The sequence below is a fragment of the Daphnia pulex genome, chromosome 12, assembly GCF_021134715.1.
Source record: "Daphnia pulex isolate KAP4 chromosome 12, ASM2113471v1".
NCBI classification, from domain to species: domain Eukaryota; kingdom Metazoa; phylum Arthropoda; class Branchiopoda; order Diplostraca; family Daphniidae; genus Daphnia; species Daphnia pulex.
The window spans coordinates 5,865,838-5,883,534 of record NC_060028.1 but is presented as its reverse complement, the minus strand read 5'-3'; the positions used below and the strand labels follow the sequence as shown (position 1 = coordinate 5,883,534).

General features: G+C 37.2%; 1 protein-coding gene and 1 long non-coding RNA gene across 2 annotated transcripts; one reads left to right on the top strand and one right to left on the bottom strand.

The window, feature by feature from the left end:
• The first annotated feature begins 8,189 nt into the window (after positions 1-8,189).
• Positions 8,190-10,639, top strand: LOC124208838. Its single transcript, XM_046606714.1, has 3 exons — positions 8,190-8,408; positions 8,807-8,991; positions 9,060-10,639. The coding sequence occupies exons 2-3, from the start codon at positions 8,845-8,847 to the stop codon at positions 9,786-9,788; spliced, it is 876 nt and encodes a 291-aa protein (XP_046462670.1). The 5' UTR covers positions 8,190-8,408; positions 8,807-8,844; the 3' UTR covers positions 9,789-10,639.
• Positions 10,640-13,742: 3,103 nt separating this feature from the next.
• On the bottom strand, positions 13,743-13,990 carry LOC124208769. Its single transcript, XR_006880583.1, has 2 exons — positions 13,939-13,990; positions 13,743-13,828 (listed from the first exon to the last, which is right to left on the bottom strand). It is a non-coding gene; the product is annotated as an uncharacterized LOC124208769 (long non-coding RNA).
• Between the last annotated feature and the right edge of the window lie 3,707 nt (positions 13,991-17,697).

The following is a 17,697-nucleotide window of genomic DNA, read 5'->3' as shown; positions in this document are numbered from 1 at the left end:
GAAGATGAAGAAGAAAATGAAGAAAAAGTTGAACAGGTAACAGATGCAGAAGAAGACGAAGATGAAGAAAATTTAAAAATGGATGGAGACAAAGATAAAAAGGGAACAGATGGAGAAGAAGATGATGGAAATTCGAAAATAGGTGACGACAAAGAAGCAAAGGAAACAGGAAAACAGGGAACAGATGCAGAAGAAGAAAATGAAGAAAATTTGAAAAGAGGGGAAGAAAGTGCGGCGGAGAAGAATTTAAGACGTATTAAAAAACTAGAAAGCAAAATTGAAACTTCGAAGAAAGAAGGATTTTATGCACCTCTGGTACATACTTACATTATTTACATTACAATAATTAAATATAATATTTAAATTTTCTTACGTAGGATTCTTTTCCAATAAAGGAATCTCTTATTTTGAAACTAAAAAAAGAAAAAAAAGTGAGCGCGGTTTTAAAACTAAAACTCATTTCAGAACTATATCCGAAGACATTTAGACTACTGCACAAGAAAACGTCCACGAAGGCCAAAGTTTGAGACGGTCTTAAAACTTCAATCGACGGGAAGGAATTGCGTCAGATTAGACGTAATTCATTTTTATTTTATTAAATAAACACATTGAAATAGTGATTTATTTTTTTCAGGAGCCGTTGCAAAAACATTCAACATCGAACTAGAAGATGGTCGGCTTCCCTCTGATCTCGAAAACGCAATCGGACAAAAATTCCACGTTTCAACTGAATCAAGCAAGGAATTTTACAAGTTACATTGAAGGGAAGTACGGTTACAAAAAATCAAACAATCAATGTAATTGCTTAAAATGCAATGTTGAATCATTTGTTTTTTCTTCAATAAATAAGTGATATCCAGTCTTTGGTGTACAGCACAACTATTTATCTCTAATGAAATTTAAACAAATACAAAGGATCTACCAAACATCATTGCCTTTCAAGCAATCGTCTCAGTCCTCCCAGACAAAGTAACCCCAGAAGAATTGAGAGAAAGGTACAGTATGGTCCAAAAAAATCCAAACAGTGATTTTATTTTGAAAGCCACCTACCCACATTGCGGGAAACTATGTTTAACTTTGGGTCCTAATTTTGGGTGGCTAGGAACAAAGAGAAAGGTGGGAAGAAAGAAAAAGGAGAAATAGGCGTATTTAGCCACTGGTTATGTCTTTGCGATGGCGACTTGGCATGGGCGACATGTCCCATGAAGGTGAAACACGTATGGTTTCGTACCAGAAACCAACAGCTAGCGCCACTAGTGGCCTGATCAAAGTGTATAAAGTTGACAGGCCTGTTAAGTACCGTAACTTTCAGGCCACTGGCCTGAATGTCCGGCACCCCTAGATGACTTGCAACAAAATTTGTTGTTTTTGTGCCAAAACGGACACAGTTGGTGCCGAAAAAGACACAATTGGTTCCGAAACTGAGAATATTAGTGCCGAAACGGAGATTTTTTAATAAACGAGGATATTTTACATACAAGGGAAGACCAAGCGTTTTATATGGGTGCAAAAAACACCAAAATCGAAAGTGCCGAAACGGGTGGACACCGACAAATAGTATACAAATTAGGAAAAACTGTAACAAGAATGGTTTTATCACTAAATTAAGCTGTGTTTGTCTCACCGAATGAAATCGGTGTTTAAACAATACATCTTTGTTTTTTATCTTCCGTTTGTTTGAACGCGATCGACCGGACCGTGGCTGGTCTATCTTCACATAATTTAATCATCAAAAGGAAAAAAATTTCCATATTTATGCAAGATTCGCTAAAACAGGTGGGTTTTTATACCCCGAAGAAAAAATAAAATGTTCATAGATTCTCGAAAAAAATCTCACGAGATGTTAGAAAAATTAACTAAATTTGTTTATTGATTTTATATTGTTTTTTATTTTTTATCTCAGATAAAATACAACTTTAATCTTGAAGAAAAGCTTAGGAGGTGTAAGTGCATGTAGTCAATTTCTTTTAAAAGCAATATCCTCCCTTATAGGGATTTTTAATGTCAATCCCATTGGAAAAAAACTAAAACTGTTGTTTCTTGGAATTCAACAAGTCAGAAGATTCCGCATATTTTTTATTATTATTGTGATCTTAATGAAGTATCACTTTTCATGCGAAAAAACCTTAAATAGAAATCCTTACATAAGATAAAATAAGATTTCGACAAACATTTTAACTAAAATTTAAAATGAATGAAAGTTTATTTATATCTTTATTAAATACATCTAATTACACAAAAAATATAATTTGTGTTGCTGTCTAAAACTAAATTGAAATTTGCTGTGACCAGTTAGCACAAAGTCTCAGAATTCAGACTCGAATTTTAGCCCCTTCCCCTGTAGTAGATTTTTATTCTATAATAATATGATGGAAACACCTCAGAGAAGACTACTTTACGTCAGGTAAGAGTACTTTCCCTTAATAAAGACACGTAGTGATTAGATAATGCAAATACATATTGTGGAATTCATGTCAAGTAGAATCATTTTTTCCTTTTTGGCCAAAAATTTCTTTTTCGTTAGCCGGAATCGATTGCAGCAAACGTTTCTGAAATTAAAATTGGAAAATAAGAATTAAAATGTTTTCCCAGTAATAAATTAACTTTTTCATTTTTTCACATTTTTATGGCATTTAACTTTTTTTTTGTTCAATCCCAACAGCAGCTAGGTGAACCAATGTTACAATAAGACGGTGTTTCCTTTTCCAATCGACTACATTCGCAGTAAAAGAAAAAATTCGTTTCAGATTATTTGATCTAGCTTCTACAAGAGTAAATATTTCATTAAAAATGAAAGATAAATCATTTGAAGAATAGATCGGGTTTGTTGATATCCATTCCGAAAACAATAGTTACACAGACAATCTAAACATTTAAAAATCCATTTTACATTTTAAATAACTATAAGCGAAACATTGGTAATTATAAAAAATTATAAAAATCGAAAGAAATTTTTCAAAACATCTGTAACTTTACTTCCCCAGCTACCATTTTGTCCGAACATTACTTCGGATTTCATCTAATAGATCAGCATAGTATGGCATTGCTAAAAAACCACAGTCACAGAAAACAATTCGCTGCCTCATTACAGCTATTTCTTGCAACTTGCAAGGCAGTAAAATATACCAAAATTATCTTTGAATTGTGTGGAAATCAATACTTTCATTGATTCGAGTGCATTTTCGTTTGAAGACTTTTGAATCACTGACAGTTTAAGATTACCCCGGACACAGGAAGAACACAGATCTAAATATGAAACGTAATAAAAAATATTACTTAAAAATATAATAAAGATTTGAACTAAAAAAATGCTTGGTTGGTTCCCTTATATGAAGCATTGAAATAATCTCGGATTGCGTATTGAGAGCGGAGGTTCCCGTTAAGGCCATTATTCAGGTGAATTATTGTGCCTTAGCCCACTCTTTCCATGGCTAAACGGGAATAATTTTTTTCACTCTCGGATGTGTTAACATCTGATCTTAGGGTCCATATGTTTCATTATTTTTGTTAAAAACATTCTAAGGTTGGCCTAGGAAAATCGAAAAAGCGTGTCAAAAACGTTGAGAATAGTGTTTTAAAAAAATAATTCATTTAAATCCAATACACTTGTCACTGGTGTCGATAATACAAGAATGGTAGAGTGGAATAGGAATCTGAGTGGAAACAAACGCCTTCTAATTGTATTCATGAGTTTAATTGGAAGTATTAAGAACTTATTTCGTGTAAACTCAGACATGCTGGTGGGTTTGTAAAATGCGGTATTCCTTAAAAGATTTAGTAACTTCCTTTTTTCATACAGATATTACAAATATTTGGACACTAAAAATAATTGACAACTGGCTGGTCAACTTGGTGCTTCTGGGTAGGTAGATTCTGTGTGTTAACTGGGTGATAGAAAAAAGGTAACAGTTAATCTCAAGTTGAAATTAGAAAGCAGCCAAAACAAATCAATTTTTCGTGCAAGGGCACGTTCGAATATTTGGCACAATTTCTGGCTGATTTAACCCCAGGTGAGGAGGAGTCAACGGAAAGAACAAGATGGAAAGCAGCTCCAAAGTACAGAATTCTAGCAGGAACTGACGATTCAGTGGAGGTGTTGAAAGTTAACTGTAAAACATTAAAAAGATGTTGGCGGCTGTAGATGACTTTGACAGCTCTAAATAGGGCTGAGCAGGTGGTTGAAAGGAGAACAGAGGAGAAGAGAATTAATGTCAGACACAACCACCCTGTAAATCACTTATTTATCCCAATGAATTTACATTTGGAGCTCATATTCCAGAACCTCTACAGATTTCACACAAAGAGCATTATAGACAACCTCATATGGTCTTTATATCCGGTGATGGCTCAGATTACTTTTGCTGTAGGTGGAAATTTCGCTGCAGCAATCTAAATAGCGTCATCTTTTCTGGCAAATGCATGAAGTGAAGAAGTTGCGGTGGAAGGAAGAAGTAAGAAAGAAAAATAAAGAAGGAACTTTCTCGACTTCAAGCGTCACATTTCAAAACTGAGCCAGCCGATCAGATTGAAACCGCGCCATTTCATGCTCCAACGATAGAAGTTTCATTTAGACTACTCCGCTCTCTTTCCTTAAAGTTTGGAAATTGGTTCAATATTTATTACAAACACATTAAACAATTAGATAAAAGTTACGCATGCTTTGACCTGTAAATGAAGTGCCTTGCCCCAATAATTTTAACCGGATCATGTGGGGCTTGTTATTCCGTAGTTCTGATGAACAGGTTGCCGAAAGGTACACTAATCTCGCATTCGGCAATTTTTCGCAGTTTTAGAACATTTATTCGTCGAGGAGTTTTTCAAATGATAAGTTTTGATATCTGTGGATTGTAAAGGAAAACATTTTTGTTATTCATACAACATATTGTCCAAGTAAAGGTTGTACCGTCTGCAAAGAAAGCAAGGATGTGTGGATAACCAAAGTATTTGGCAACATAAAATGAGATGGATATTACCTTACTGAAGAGAGCTTAACTACAACCTATTAATCTGAAAACTTATCGTTGGAACCTTACATCTGAAATTTGTTTCCAGGCATCACATATTCAAATTATATTCGTTGCGTCTTTAGTAACTCCTTTGGCGTCCAGGAGGTGAAATATAAGTTTCACAAGATTATCAGAAATTTGACAAGAGAAACGCAAAGACTTTGTCGACTCGTTGTCTGTAAAACAGAAAGAAACCGGACATAAGTTTCCATCTGATGATATTTACTTTTACTTTTTTCATGGCTTCAATTTATAACTCATATCACAAAAGGTGGTCATAATTGAATAAGATGCCTTTTGTTTACTAGTACTACAAAACTGTTCAACTTGGGAACCCTCCGATGATAATTAGTTAAATAGTGCAGGGACAGGTGGTTCCAAAGATCTAAAAAAGTTGAAAAGTGTCGTAATCAAACGAGTTTGAACAACTTACAACTAACTGCCTACAAAGCAGTCCTCATCCAGCTCGGAATTTAAGTAAAACTAAATATCGGTAAAAGAAGAAACCGTTGTTTCTAAAATTTGATTTGTTTTAGAAATTGAATTTTTCTTTAGCAAGTATGTCTTTTTAAAAACAAATTCGAATCGTTCATTTCAAGAAGTTCCCTTCCTTTGTATTTTACTTAATTTATTATTTATGTTACATTATGTTGGCAGAGTTTCATAAGATTTTCTTTACTGATATTACGAAAAATTCTTTCCAATAGAACACAGGTTCTGGGTATATACACCTCGTCTGGGTAAAATAAAGAACACTAACGTAATAAAGATACTGCAAAACTACGATAAAAAAATAATTCACAGGCAAGCAATCACAATTTCAACATTTCTAGACGCAATAAGACTTGACTTATTCATATTCATTTAGAATTTTTGATGTTTTAGAGCAGTACTAACTTTTTCTAGCATTTCCTACTTACTATAATTTTCATTTCTTGATCCAAGTCTTTTCGACATACTTGAAGGGAAAGGTGTCAAATCAACGATGGACAATGACAACGGGGTTTTCTCTTCTTCGGCCCGTTTTTGTTTATCTTGTGTGGAAGCCATTCCATATTAGATTTCTCATATCATATCTCTATATAGAACTCACGCTCAACTAGGTCACAATATTGGAATGTTGGAACCTTTATAAAAGTCCAGATATTTGTTTGATCTCCATCAAACTGTTATGTTTTAAGATAAAAGTAATTGTAGTTAAAAGTATCATGTCAAGTATTCGTCGTTCATGTTTTTTGGAAATGAGTGAAACAGTTTGCCAAAAAAATCACAATGGTTCTGATATAATAGATTTGTCAACCGGTATAATAGATTCTGGGATTCTTGGTAACACAGCGACAGATTTATCTAAGATAACCCTATTTATTTAAAAAGGTTGTGTTCTTGTTTTTTAGCTTATGAAAATATACTTTGGTATTTAACTGTTGACCTTTATGTTATGTAAATTTTACAGTTTACATTTAATACAGTAAATAAAGAACTTTCTGTGTTGTCCTTTAGTTGGAAAAATCACCTCGAATGTAATTTGTCCCAACATTTCTTGGCTTATTCATTTCTCCCAGTAGACCGCTCCAGGCTGATATTTTTAGGGTGAATGAGCGGGATCTGAAAACAAATCTAGCCACCAGTATTGAGTTATTGCTGAAACCTAGTAAAACAAACTATATACGTAAATACAGTTCAGGGACAGAATGTTAATACGATAAACAGCAACCCTTTAAGTATAATTTGAATAGATATACATTGAATATATACATCGTAATCTTGAAGAAAGAGTTTACATAGCAATATTGCCATAGAGTCTTTCGAGGTAACACCATCAGTTCTGGTGATGAAAAGCGTTTAAACCGGCTTCACACCGTGGATCTAAGACAATGCTAAATTACAAAAAAGTGTTTAGCACATCGATTTTTTATAATATTGACAATAGAAAGTGAAAAATTTTAACATACCTATTTGATTGTTTGACTACTGCTGCTGTCTTCAAAAACAGATGTATGAGTAATATTATCATTTTATGGCCTTTTATTGTTCGTACCAAACTAAACACAACTCGGAATCGACTTTTAGTGAAAGACTTATTTGAGAAAATATCAATTGCATACTTTAAGTTCAGGGGGTAACCAGTTTTACGAAAGTCTGCCCTTAATGCTGATAAAGTCTCAGTTTTCTTCTCAGAAAGAAAAAGTCTGTCCCTTATTCCATGGTATCCATCACCAATTCAATTTTTTTGTTTTCCCAAAGGAGAATTGTATGATTGGCAAGGAAAACTGGATTTGGGAAATTACTCAAACAAGAGTTGAATTGCCGAATTTAGTAAACTTTGACTGTGGACCGGAACGAAACCTTTCCGGAATTGCTCTTACCTTCCCAATTTAATAGAAATTTTGGGCGAGGGAAAAGTTTGAGCCGGAAAGGTTGGGTCCGGATTGACTACGTTTCGGTTCTTACATACTATATTTATTCTTGTATGAGCAATCATAATCCCAAGCCTGATTCTGAAGGAAGGTTTGACAAGTTCCAATGAAATGCAATTTCTTTTGTATCCTGACTCCTTTCGTTACGCATTTGTGATAGCCACACTATGCATTGGGTGAAACGTGGTTTGAAAAAAAAAACATCTATAGTTGGGACGTCATCACGAGAGCCTCATTTTAAACTTCAATTGCTCCGTCACTATATGTAAAATAATGTTTTAGAACTTAACCCACGAAGTCTTTGTATATTGACGTCTCAGGCTTTTTGAATCCATGATATATTCCGTCGACGATAGTTTTCTCATAGCCATAAATAGGGGGAAATCAAGAATTACTTTCAAAAGAAGCCAGTACCAAGACGCCACATGTAGATCATCCAAGAAAACGACACGACCAAGATTTTGTTTGATATTATGCAACCTGATCTCCTTGTCCTATCTGGCAATGCTATTCTTTCTCTTCTCGTCTGCTGTTCTTGTTCTGATCCTTGTTCTTCTTGAGTAACTGGTGGGCGTACTCAGGTCTTCACTACTGGTAATATAATAAAATTCCCTGGATCATATAATATTGGGGGGAGACCGTGTCAATAAAATCCAACAGGTTATGATCCCAGCTATACAAATGCTCTCACTAAAACTTGCCACCATTCCTCTTTGTCTCTCGCCTCCCAGAGACAACAAACTCGGAATCTGCCGCTGATAGTGTTGGAATCATACATTACTTCAGAGTGAGAGGAACGATTAATAGATGGCGCAGGTTGACCATCCCATATAGTCGGCCTCCTTTTCTACACATCAAGTTGCTGTTTAGTATCTTTCTCTCCCTGTCTACTCTCTCTTCTTTTCCCGACCACGCTAGAGAAAGGTTCTCTCTAGACCACGCTCTGGTTTCACTTTTCCGTTCTTTTGTGCTTCACGTTTATCTGGTAACTATATATGTGAATCAAACTCTAAATTCTGTACTTGTGAGAAGATGTAATTGCTTGAAGTGCAGAACGTTATCGTTGAGTGCACAAGAAGCTTATCATTATGTTGTTTAATTATGTCGTCACTTGTGAGAAGATGTAATTGCTTGAAGTGCAGAACGTTATCGTTGAGTGCACATGAAGCTTATCATTTGTGTTCTTATGTTATCAATCATCTATGTGTGCCGAACCTTATCGTTTCCCGTATCATACATGTTTTTTCCATCCACACGTTCATGTTGTCTTATCCTGTTAACTCAGAAGCTCCACACAAAGTGGAATGAATTATCCTGTTCTCAAGAAGAAATACAGAAGCCTCTAGATAACTGATTCTGTCTATTTTGTTCAAATTCCAACAGGTTATGGGCCCAGTCTTACGCCTTACGACGAACAAAAAATGGCGAATTCCAGTTTCAGAGAAGTAAGCCACATAGCCAAATTTAATGGAAACAATTTCTCACTTTGGAAATTCGGATGTTGGCTATTGCTTGAACAACACAATCTTGTAGGGATTGTAAATGGAGATGAACTCTATCCTGCTGAAGTATTTATCTTTATCCAACACAAGATTACCAGCAGATGTTAATTCCTTTTTCCTCCTAATTATGTTAGAACATTAATCCTGAAGGAGAGATTGTTAACGAACAACAAATGGAGGATTGGATCAGGCGCGACATTCTGGCCCGAAATTATCTTGTTGCAACAATTGAAACGCAGCAACAACGATCGCTAGTAAACTGCACTAACGCACGCGAAATGTGGATCCGCCTGTCAGCTCAGCATCTCCAAAATGCCGGCGAGAACCAGCACATCCTGCAACAGCGATTTTTCGAGTACCAGTTACAACCTGATCATGACATTATGTCCCACATAACTGAAATCGAGACGATGGCCATTCAACTTCACGATGTTGGTGCACCTGTCACTCCTCTCCAGATCATGACGAAAATCATTTGTACTTTACCTCCGAGTTATCGCAGCTTCACCACAGCCTGGGACAGTGTACCAGCTAACCAGAAGACAATTGCTTTGCTCACATCTCGGTTACTGAAAGAAGAGACCATGGCAACACGCTTCAACGGAGGGCAGCAAGATTCGATTGATGCCGCCTTTTTTGCTACACAACGTTCTCCAGCTTCCCCGGAATTCCGCCCATCCACACGTGGACGAGGAGGTCGTGAAGTCAAACAAGGCGAATCATCAAAACATCATCCATATCCAAAATGCGAATATTGCGACAAACCTAATCACAAAGAAGAAGTGTGTCGTATGCGACTTCGAGATGAAGCAGCAGCAAAGCGATTTTCAGACAGACTTGCTGCATCAACACTTTCCCAATAATATCTTCTTTCTATCCAGGAATCCAAGCAGAAAGAACGACAATGATTGCCCTTTTTCTTTTTCTTTTTTGATTTAGTTGCCTCAAACCGTTTTTTTCATCTTGTTTCAGAGGGAGAATGATCGATGTTGCGGGGCCACTGCAACAAATTATCACGAACAATCATCCATTATTTATTTTCTTTTATCCTCCTAATGTATGAGAGGGGGTGTTGGAGCATACATTTTCTCTCTCTCTTTTTTCCTAATGTATGAGAGGGAGTGTTGGAATCATACATTACTTCAGAGTGAGAGGAACGATTAATAGATGGCGCAGGTTGACCATCCCATATAGTCGGCCTCCTTTTCTACACATCAAGTTGCTGTTTAGTATCTTTCTCTCCCTGTCTACTCTCTCTTCTTTTCCCGACCACGCTAGAGAAAGGTTCTCTCTAGACCACGCTCTGGTTTCACTTTTCCGTTCTTTTGTGCTTCACGTTTATCTGGTAACTATATATGTGAATCAAACTCTAAATTCTGTACTTGTGAGAAGATGTAATTGCTTGAAGTGCAGAACGTTATCGTTGAGTGCACAAGAAGCTTATCATTATGTTGTTTAATTATGTCGTCACTTGTGAGAAGATGTAATTGCTTGAAGTGCAGAACGTTATCGTTGAGTGCACATGAAGCTTATCATTTGTGTTCTTATGTTATCAATCATCTATGTGTGCCGAACCTTATCGTTTCCCGTATCATACATGTTTTTTCCATCCACACATTCATGTTGTCTTATCCTGTTAACTCAGAAGCTCCACACAAAGTGGAATGAATTATCCTGTTCTCAAGAAGAAATACAGAAGCCTCTAGATAACTGATTCTGTCTATTTTGTTCAAATTCCAACAGATAGTGCCCCTCTATGGATTCTATGGAGCCAGTTCTATGGGTGCAATTTCCTACCTGGACAGACAGCGGTGGAGTTCATCACTGAAATCGAAAACGTAGTTTCTCGCCTGAGAGCAATCAATGGGATCGTCCTCCAAGATGACCAAATCATTGCCAAGGTTACCATATCGCTGACACCGAGCTTGAAGCTTATCTTCAAAGCAGCATGAGAGAGCATGGCCGCTGCTGACAAGACGATGAGGAACCTTACTACTCGTCTCCTCCTGATGGAAAAAGAAGGCAAGGAGAGCGAGAAAGAGAAAGAATCTGACGCCCTTCTCAGCAAAAGAGTCAACCTAACAACTTCCTTTTAACCCCGAGATGACAAAGAAGAGAATGGAAGAGCCGTCCAGAAATGTTGGAAGTGTGGCGACACGAGTCATTTCGTTCTTTCTTGGATCAAGGGGAGGAGCGGATTGCAGTACTCTTATTCATCGAAGATGGCTTCATCTGCGGAACCAGCAGAAAAGTAGTAGAAGACTTTGCCGATCATATTAAGACGAAATTTGAGATCGGCACCTTGCCAGCAGGTCGATTTCTAGGTATGACAATCAACCGGGACAGAGTGAAAGGGGAACGAGCATCTCACAGCCTGACTTCATCCGCGCCATGCTGAAGAAATTCAAAATGGAAGGATGTAACCTTGTGGAAACTCCAACTGAGCCAGGCTTACAACTCTCGTCGAACATGTCACCTCAACAAGATAAATAAAAGGAGGAAATGAAACAGATCCCCTACAAGGAGGCGGTTGGTGCCCTTCTCTACCTTTCTAATACAATGAGTCCCGGCACATCCTATGCAGTAGGCCAGGTGGCAAAGTATACTAAAAAACCCGGGATCCAGCACTGGAAAGCAGTCAAACGCATTTTCCGCTACAAAATACGCGAACCTTCGGGATTCTCTACTCTCAAAAGAAAAGAGAAACGGTGATGGGCTACATGGATGCTGACCATGCTGGACACCTGGATGACAGGGTCTCCACATCCGGATGCGTGTTTCTCTGCTGCGGTGGGTCAATTTCCTGGTTTAGCTGCAAACAAGAATGCAATTTCCTCTCCACGACAGAGTTGGAATTCGTTGCAGAGAGTGAAGCAGCTAAGGAGGCTGGAGGCTACTTGGATCCGATCATTTATCAAAGAGATCTAAAGAAGAGAACCAAAGCCGATTCCATTCTACTGTGACAATAAAGGGGCCATCCGCTGTGTTCACAACCCTGAGCTGCACCGAAAAATGAAGCACATTGATATAGGACTCAGGTTTGTGAAGCGAGCCCAGGCGAGTGGAATTATTGATGCTCGATACGTTAATACCAAAGAAAAAGTTGCGGACATCTTCACAAAGCCTTTTTCCCATCGAACGTTTCAATATCTCAGGGAGAAGTTTGGATTAACCGATGTAGTCCAACTGTCGAAACAGTGATGTATGTGATGACTTTTAGACTCTGTGTGTACCCATTTCTCAAACATGTTGGCTGATTCCCGAGGTAAACTGTTTGGTCATAATTATTTCCGTTTGCCTATGCCCGAGTCTTGGACCTGGTGACTCAGTTTATTTGATATCAGAAAGAATTTCACCGGAAAAGGAGCAGATGTTGGAAGACCTGAATGCACATTAATGAAAACGCGATTAAAATTTGGTGCGTTTGTAGGTTTGTTGTCAATGCTTATACGAACTCGAACGAGCTGATGCTTAATGTTGAGAGATATATTTATAGAATATGTAATTGAACGCAAAAAGAAAGCTAATTTGAAAAACGTGACAGGATTAACGTGAAAGGAATGATAATGAGGTAAACTATATATATCTTCAGTATTTCTTTTCTTTAAAATTGACGAATCGCTGTTGTTTGTGTTGCCTATTTCTTTAGTTTTTCTCTCATCATTTGGAAAATTCAAATTCATTTTAATGTGCATCAAACGACATGAAGAGGATGGGTTTATTCTGTGTTCCTCCATTTTCTTTTGTCGAGGCAACCATATTTAATTCCAGGCGAGCGCAAAGCTTTCTTCTCTGTTATAGAATAATTTACTTCTGCTGTAGAAAGAAGACGACTTGCGTATGCCAGAGGATGCTCTACGACGTTTATGAACTGGGATATAACAACCAGAATTCCAAATCCACATGCGTCTGGAATGATGATCATCAGCCAAGTGTAATTTAGTTGAAGTAATATCGTGCCGTAGCCAATAATTCTTTAAGTTTGGCTTTCCTGTTGTTTTCCCCCAGACAAATGAATAAACTTTTTATAAGACAAATCAACGGTATGGCTATTAACTATTAAGTTGTATTTTGAAATTCTCTTTTAAAAGTCAATTCAATATATATATATGAATATCGATACAATATTATGCGCGAGAACGCTCAGAGTTCCGCATATGCAGAGCCATCGACACATTTGGCTACAAGAAAAGAATGAGAGAGGTTACCACGGGCCTCAGAGTATCTCCAAAAGCTACTTTCATTTGCACTGCCTCATCGTTAAAGCACCAAATCTTATTAAGGTTATCTCATTAAAGGTGGAAACGGGGTCATTCTTGAATTTCTACGCACCATTCAGATCCACCTTGTATGGGGATTCCGGATTCCATATATTTCTTCATTTTTGTTGACATACTGGCTTTACTGGCAGAGGCCAATGATTGGTTGGTGGACTGACGTGCAGCTGCGATGGTCATTATGGATAATTTGAAATCTCTTTCTGCGATGTAAACAATGTCTGTTTGTACCCAGTGTGTCACTAGGGGTGCCAACGTCAGACTTATCCATGGCCTAGGCCAGAAACATGCAATTCATAACATAAATAAATAAAAGGATCACCAAAATCAGCATGAAAAACTTATTACTAATGAAGTGCTGAATAGAATCCGAAAGTAACGATAAACACACAACATAAATTACAGTGCCGGTCCACTTATGCGACCACTTTGTGCAGCGGTCGTATAATTGGATGGTCGCATAACCGGCCAAATGAATTAGTAGTATGTAGAAGGTGATGACTGAATCTTAGTAACACTTTGCTTAAGGAAAACAAATTGTTACGACTGACGAAATTCATCTTTGTTCGAAAAAGTCCAACCCTTTTTCAATAATGAAGGTCAACGATGATTTAAAAACAAAATACCTTGAAGTGGATTAAAATAATTCAAGTCGCGGCATATTTATCGACAGAAAAATTTGAACTAGGGGCATCTCGCGCCAGAAAGTGGTGCAAGCAAAAGGGTGGTCGTATACCTGGATTGGTCGTATGGGCAGGCGGTCTGATAAGTGGACCAGCACTGTAGTATAAATGGGAGACCAAAAGAAGAATAATATATACAGGGATACAAAAAAAATATACCTATATATACAGAAAATAGATTATAAATAAATGTATACATAGAATAGAATATATGTGTATAGAAAGTAAAACAAGGCGGAAGCAGGTCTGCGAGAAAGATACATCAACTCAGGAAAATAAAAAAACTAAATCAGGAGAGGTAATAAAATTCATTTTAAAATTCTTTGTTTTCTGTTGCTTTCCAAGAAATCCATGATTTCAAGCGATTGACGAGGGCTGGGAACTAAAGTCCTCCATTAACAGTACAGTCTGTAAAAAAGGAATAAGATGGGCCAGCGGAAACCATGAATTCTCTCTGCTACTTGGGTGGTGACCTGCAAAAATTGTTGGAAAGAACAATTTCGGGCACCGGAGCAAGAGCTGGGATGAAAGATGGCAGTCGAGCATATTAAAAAACGATTGGCGGTGATATAGGACTAAACCAAATAGGACTGGTAGAAATAGGACCAAAGATTCAAGTTTTACGGGGCTGACGCGCAGCCCCCTTTAGGCCGGCTTGGGTAGCGCGTCAGCTCCGTTTTGAACGCGTTTTACGGGCAATCCCACTCATTTTCACAGCCTCAACCCTATATTAGAAATGATCAGCGCAAAAAGATCTACAACCCTGTGTTAATCGTTTTCACATAGAAGAAAACTTCTCTTGCCAGAGAAGAGCTGGGGGTCCCAAAGTAAGCGGGAGAAAAATCCCTCAGAAATATATTATTTCCAAGTTAACCTTAAATTGTATTTCAAATTAATATTTCTGACAAATGGGCTTTGTTTTTATGATTGCATTCAACCTTTTCATTAAAAAAAAGTTTAAAAAATTTTGAAATATAAAAGTTACAAATGAAAAACGAACCAGACTATTACTAACATGGTTCATTGTTTGTATAATATATGTACGGTGCCGGATCTAAATGACAATCAATTTCTAGCGAATCCGACAAGGATGCCAGATCTCTTACCTGGTGAAATAGGACAGGTAGAAAAAGGACTGCTGGATGGTAGAAATAGGACTGCTGGATGGCAGAAATAGGACTGCTGGTAAGGATATAAATAGGACTGGCAATAATCAGTTGCCGAAAGTATTCCTATTTCGACCAGTTTTAACTTGTCCAGTCCTAAAATGTAGTCCTATTTCTACCAGTCCAATTTCACCATCTACCGTTTGAAGGCGAGGCGCTCAGTGGCTGTGATGAAAATTGTTAGGGAGTTCAAAATCTTGGTAACAAACGTTGGTGGCCCCCGCCGATTCTTTCAAGGAGAGTCTTTGATGAAAAAAATCCAAGCACTCAAATAGGAAGTGAAAATTGTTTTTTTACTGCATTGACAGGCTGGTGTGACAGAAAAGCCAAAACGATGCTGGTGGTTGTTCAACGCACAGTGGCCAGATACTAATTGTTGCAAGGCGAAGTATGAAAACAAGTTGAATGAGATTGTTGTTTTCGAAATTCATTTTTAAGTCAATCCAGAACATGTGCGTGTCAATTTATAAGGGGAAAAATGAGGAAGAATAAGAATGTTATATTTGAAAATTAATCTGTAAAACTTAATTTAGAAGATATGTCAAGTGATGAAAACAAGGAGTGAGGGAGAATTGGGTGGCATTTCAAAATTCATTTTAAGTGTAAATCCAGAAGATCACTAAATTCACAAATATATTAAAAAATTATTGCCTTGTGAACCTATGAATACACAAATCTAATAGATTGGTAATTTTTACCTCTGTTTCCTTATTCAACCATTCTTTGCAAATTTATCATAAACTCTTGACACAATAAATATAGGTCCATAACTGCATGTTCACGATGGCATGAAATCCTGTATATATGGCATAACATTCTTGGTATATCATACATGATTTTGCGGTTTCTACAAAAAAAAATTTGGGGGTTCGACTTTTTCCACACCATAAACGTCTGTATCTTTTTCTGAACCCCTTTTGTAACAATGTAATTTGATTTCACAATCAGAGTTCTAGTTTTCACAAGTTATCCAAATTGGAAACTTGCCTGCCGTTTTTTGTGCAAGGTACTTGGGGGAACAGAAGTGGCTGTGAAAGTTTGTGACTTTCCTCAGTAAAAAATTTACAAACGTGTGTTTGCGAAAGCTGCCCAACTTATAAGCTAAGAGTATCCTTCCTTTAACGCCCCTTCAACGCCTAGACACCACAATAACACCTTTTTTAGAGAGGAATGGGCACATGGATTTGTCCCGATATGTGTTTACAGACCAATCCAGCCAACTTTCCCGACAGTTTATGAGGGGCTATCATCGTAAAATGTCTGGGAGAGTGTTACGAGGAAAGCTGTTTGGTTTTTGCTCTTGCGAAAAAGAGAGTAAGAGTGGATAATATCTTCACGCCATATATATATTACATAACTATTTCTGAAATCTGAAAACTAATGTTGGTTAACGATTGAAATGGTTAACCAAGCAGCGATATAATATAACAATTTCTGAAGTTTCTCAAGTGTTCTGTTTTTGTGATTGCAAAATTTAGCGTTAAATTTAGAGACTGTAAAGGCTAATCAAGGGGGTGTCGTCTGTTGGTTAGCGATCAAAGTTTCTTATTATCAATGGGTTATATAATATAATGATTTTTTAAATTTATGTGCTTAATTGCGATTGCAATCGCTAATCGAGAGGGATAAAATGGTAATTTTGTATTATTGTTGTAGAATAGGTCTTTGTTCATGACTGTCGTAAGGTCTAGAAAAGGGTACACGTTCATGACGTGTACCCTAGCTAGCTTGTGATCTCACCTCAATCTGCCATCTAGCCCGACTGTTTTTTTTTACATTGTCTTACATTGCAAAATTCAGTGCTTTTTTTCTTTCAAACAACTTTGTAATTTTTGTTTGGCTGGATTTTAACAACCTCGTCGGGCAACGCGTCGTTCAAAGACACATCTTTTAATGCATAGTTTGTTAATAAGGTTTAACTTTTTTAAATGTTGTCATATGAAACTTAATTATTCTGTTTAATCTGTTTATTCTGTCTTAATACTTGAATTTTTTTCTGTATTAGATCTAGTAGAGTGCTATGAAGGCAGTTTTTCTAGTCGTTTCTATTTTTCTCTTTAAGCATCCAGGTTGCTGGTTGTCCAGTTTGGTCGCTGCCTAGATATCGACCAATTTAGAGGGGGGCTGATAGTGTCATTTCCGAAGATGCTATCGTGAGGTTGAGCGTAGAATTTTTTATCAGGTCCAATTCTACTCTAGTTTCAAGGTCCACTAAGGTCATGAGGCATGTGGTCTGGCTGTTCAAAAGGGCGTCGTAAATGGATCTTTTTCCGACTTTGTTTTGAACGGTTTCTTGGTTTCTAATGTTACTTTATCCACCTTTTTCTATGTTTTCTTCGATAGCTTTTATCAAGCTTTCACCGACTACGTTCCCAAAGTCATCTCATCACCCAGCGTCACCATATCGTCTGCACTTTATGCAATCTGTAATGCCACCATCTGAACGAAATGACGGAATCGCTGTCCAATGTCACAGTGACAGACAACTCAATAGCACTCAAAATTGGTTTCCTACTCTGACTAACACTTAATCAAATTTCTGTATACAAGATTCAGGAAATTTTAAGCAATCTACAAAAAAATAGTCAAAATATGAATAAGAACGTTACTTTGAATTTTGGAATCGTGCTGGACTTGTAATACCCA

What these genes read in the sequence shown, in the direction of transcription:
- LOC124208838 (XM_046606714.1), top strand. Translation starts at nt 8,845, where the DNA reads ATGGCGAATTCCAGTTTCAGAGAAGTAAGCCACATAGCCAAATTTAAT. An exon ending in ATGAACTCTATCCTGCTGAA is followed by an intron (nt 8,992 to 9,059) that starts GTATTTATCTTT and finishes TAATTATGTTAG; the next exon opens with AACATTAATCCTGAAGGAGA.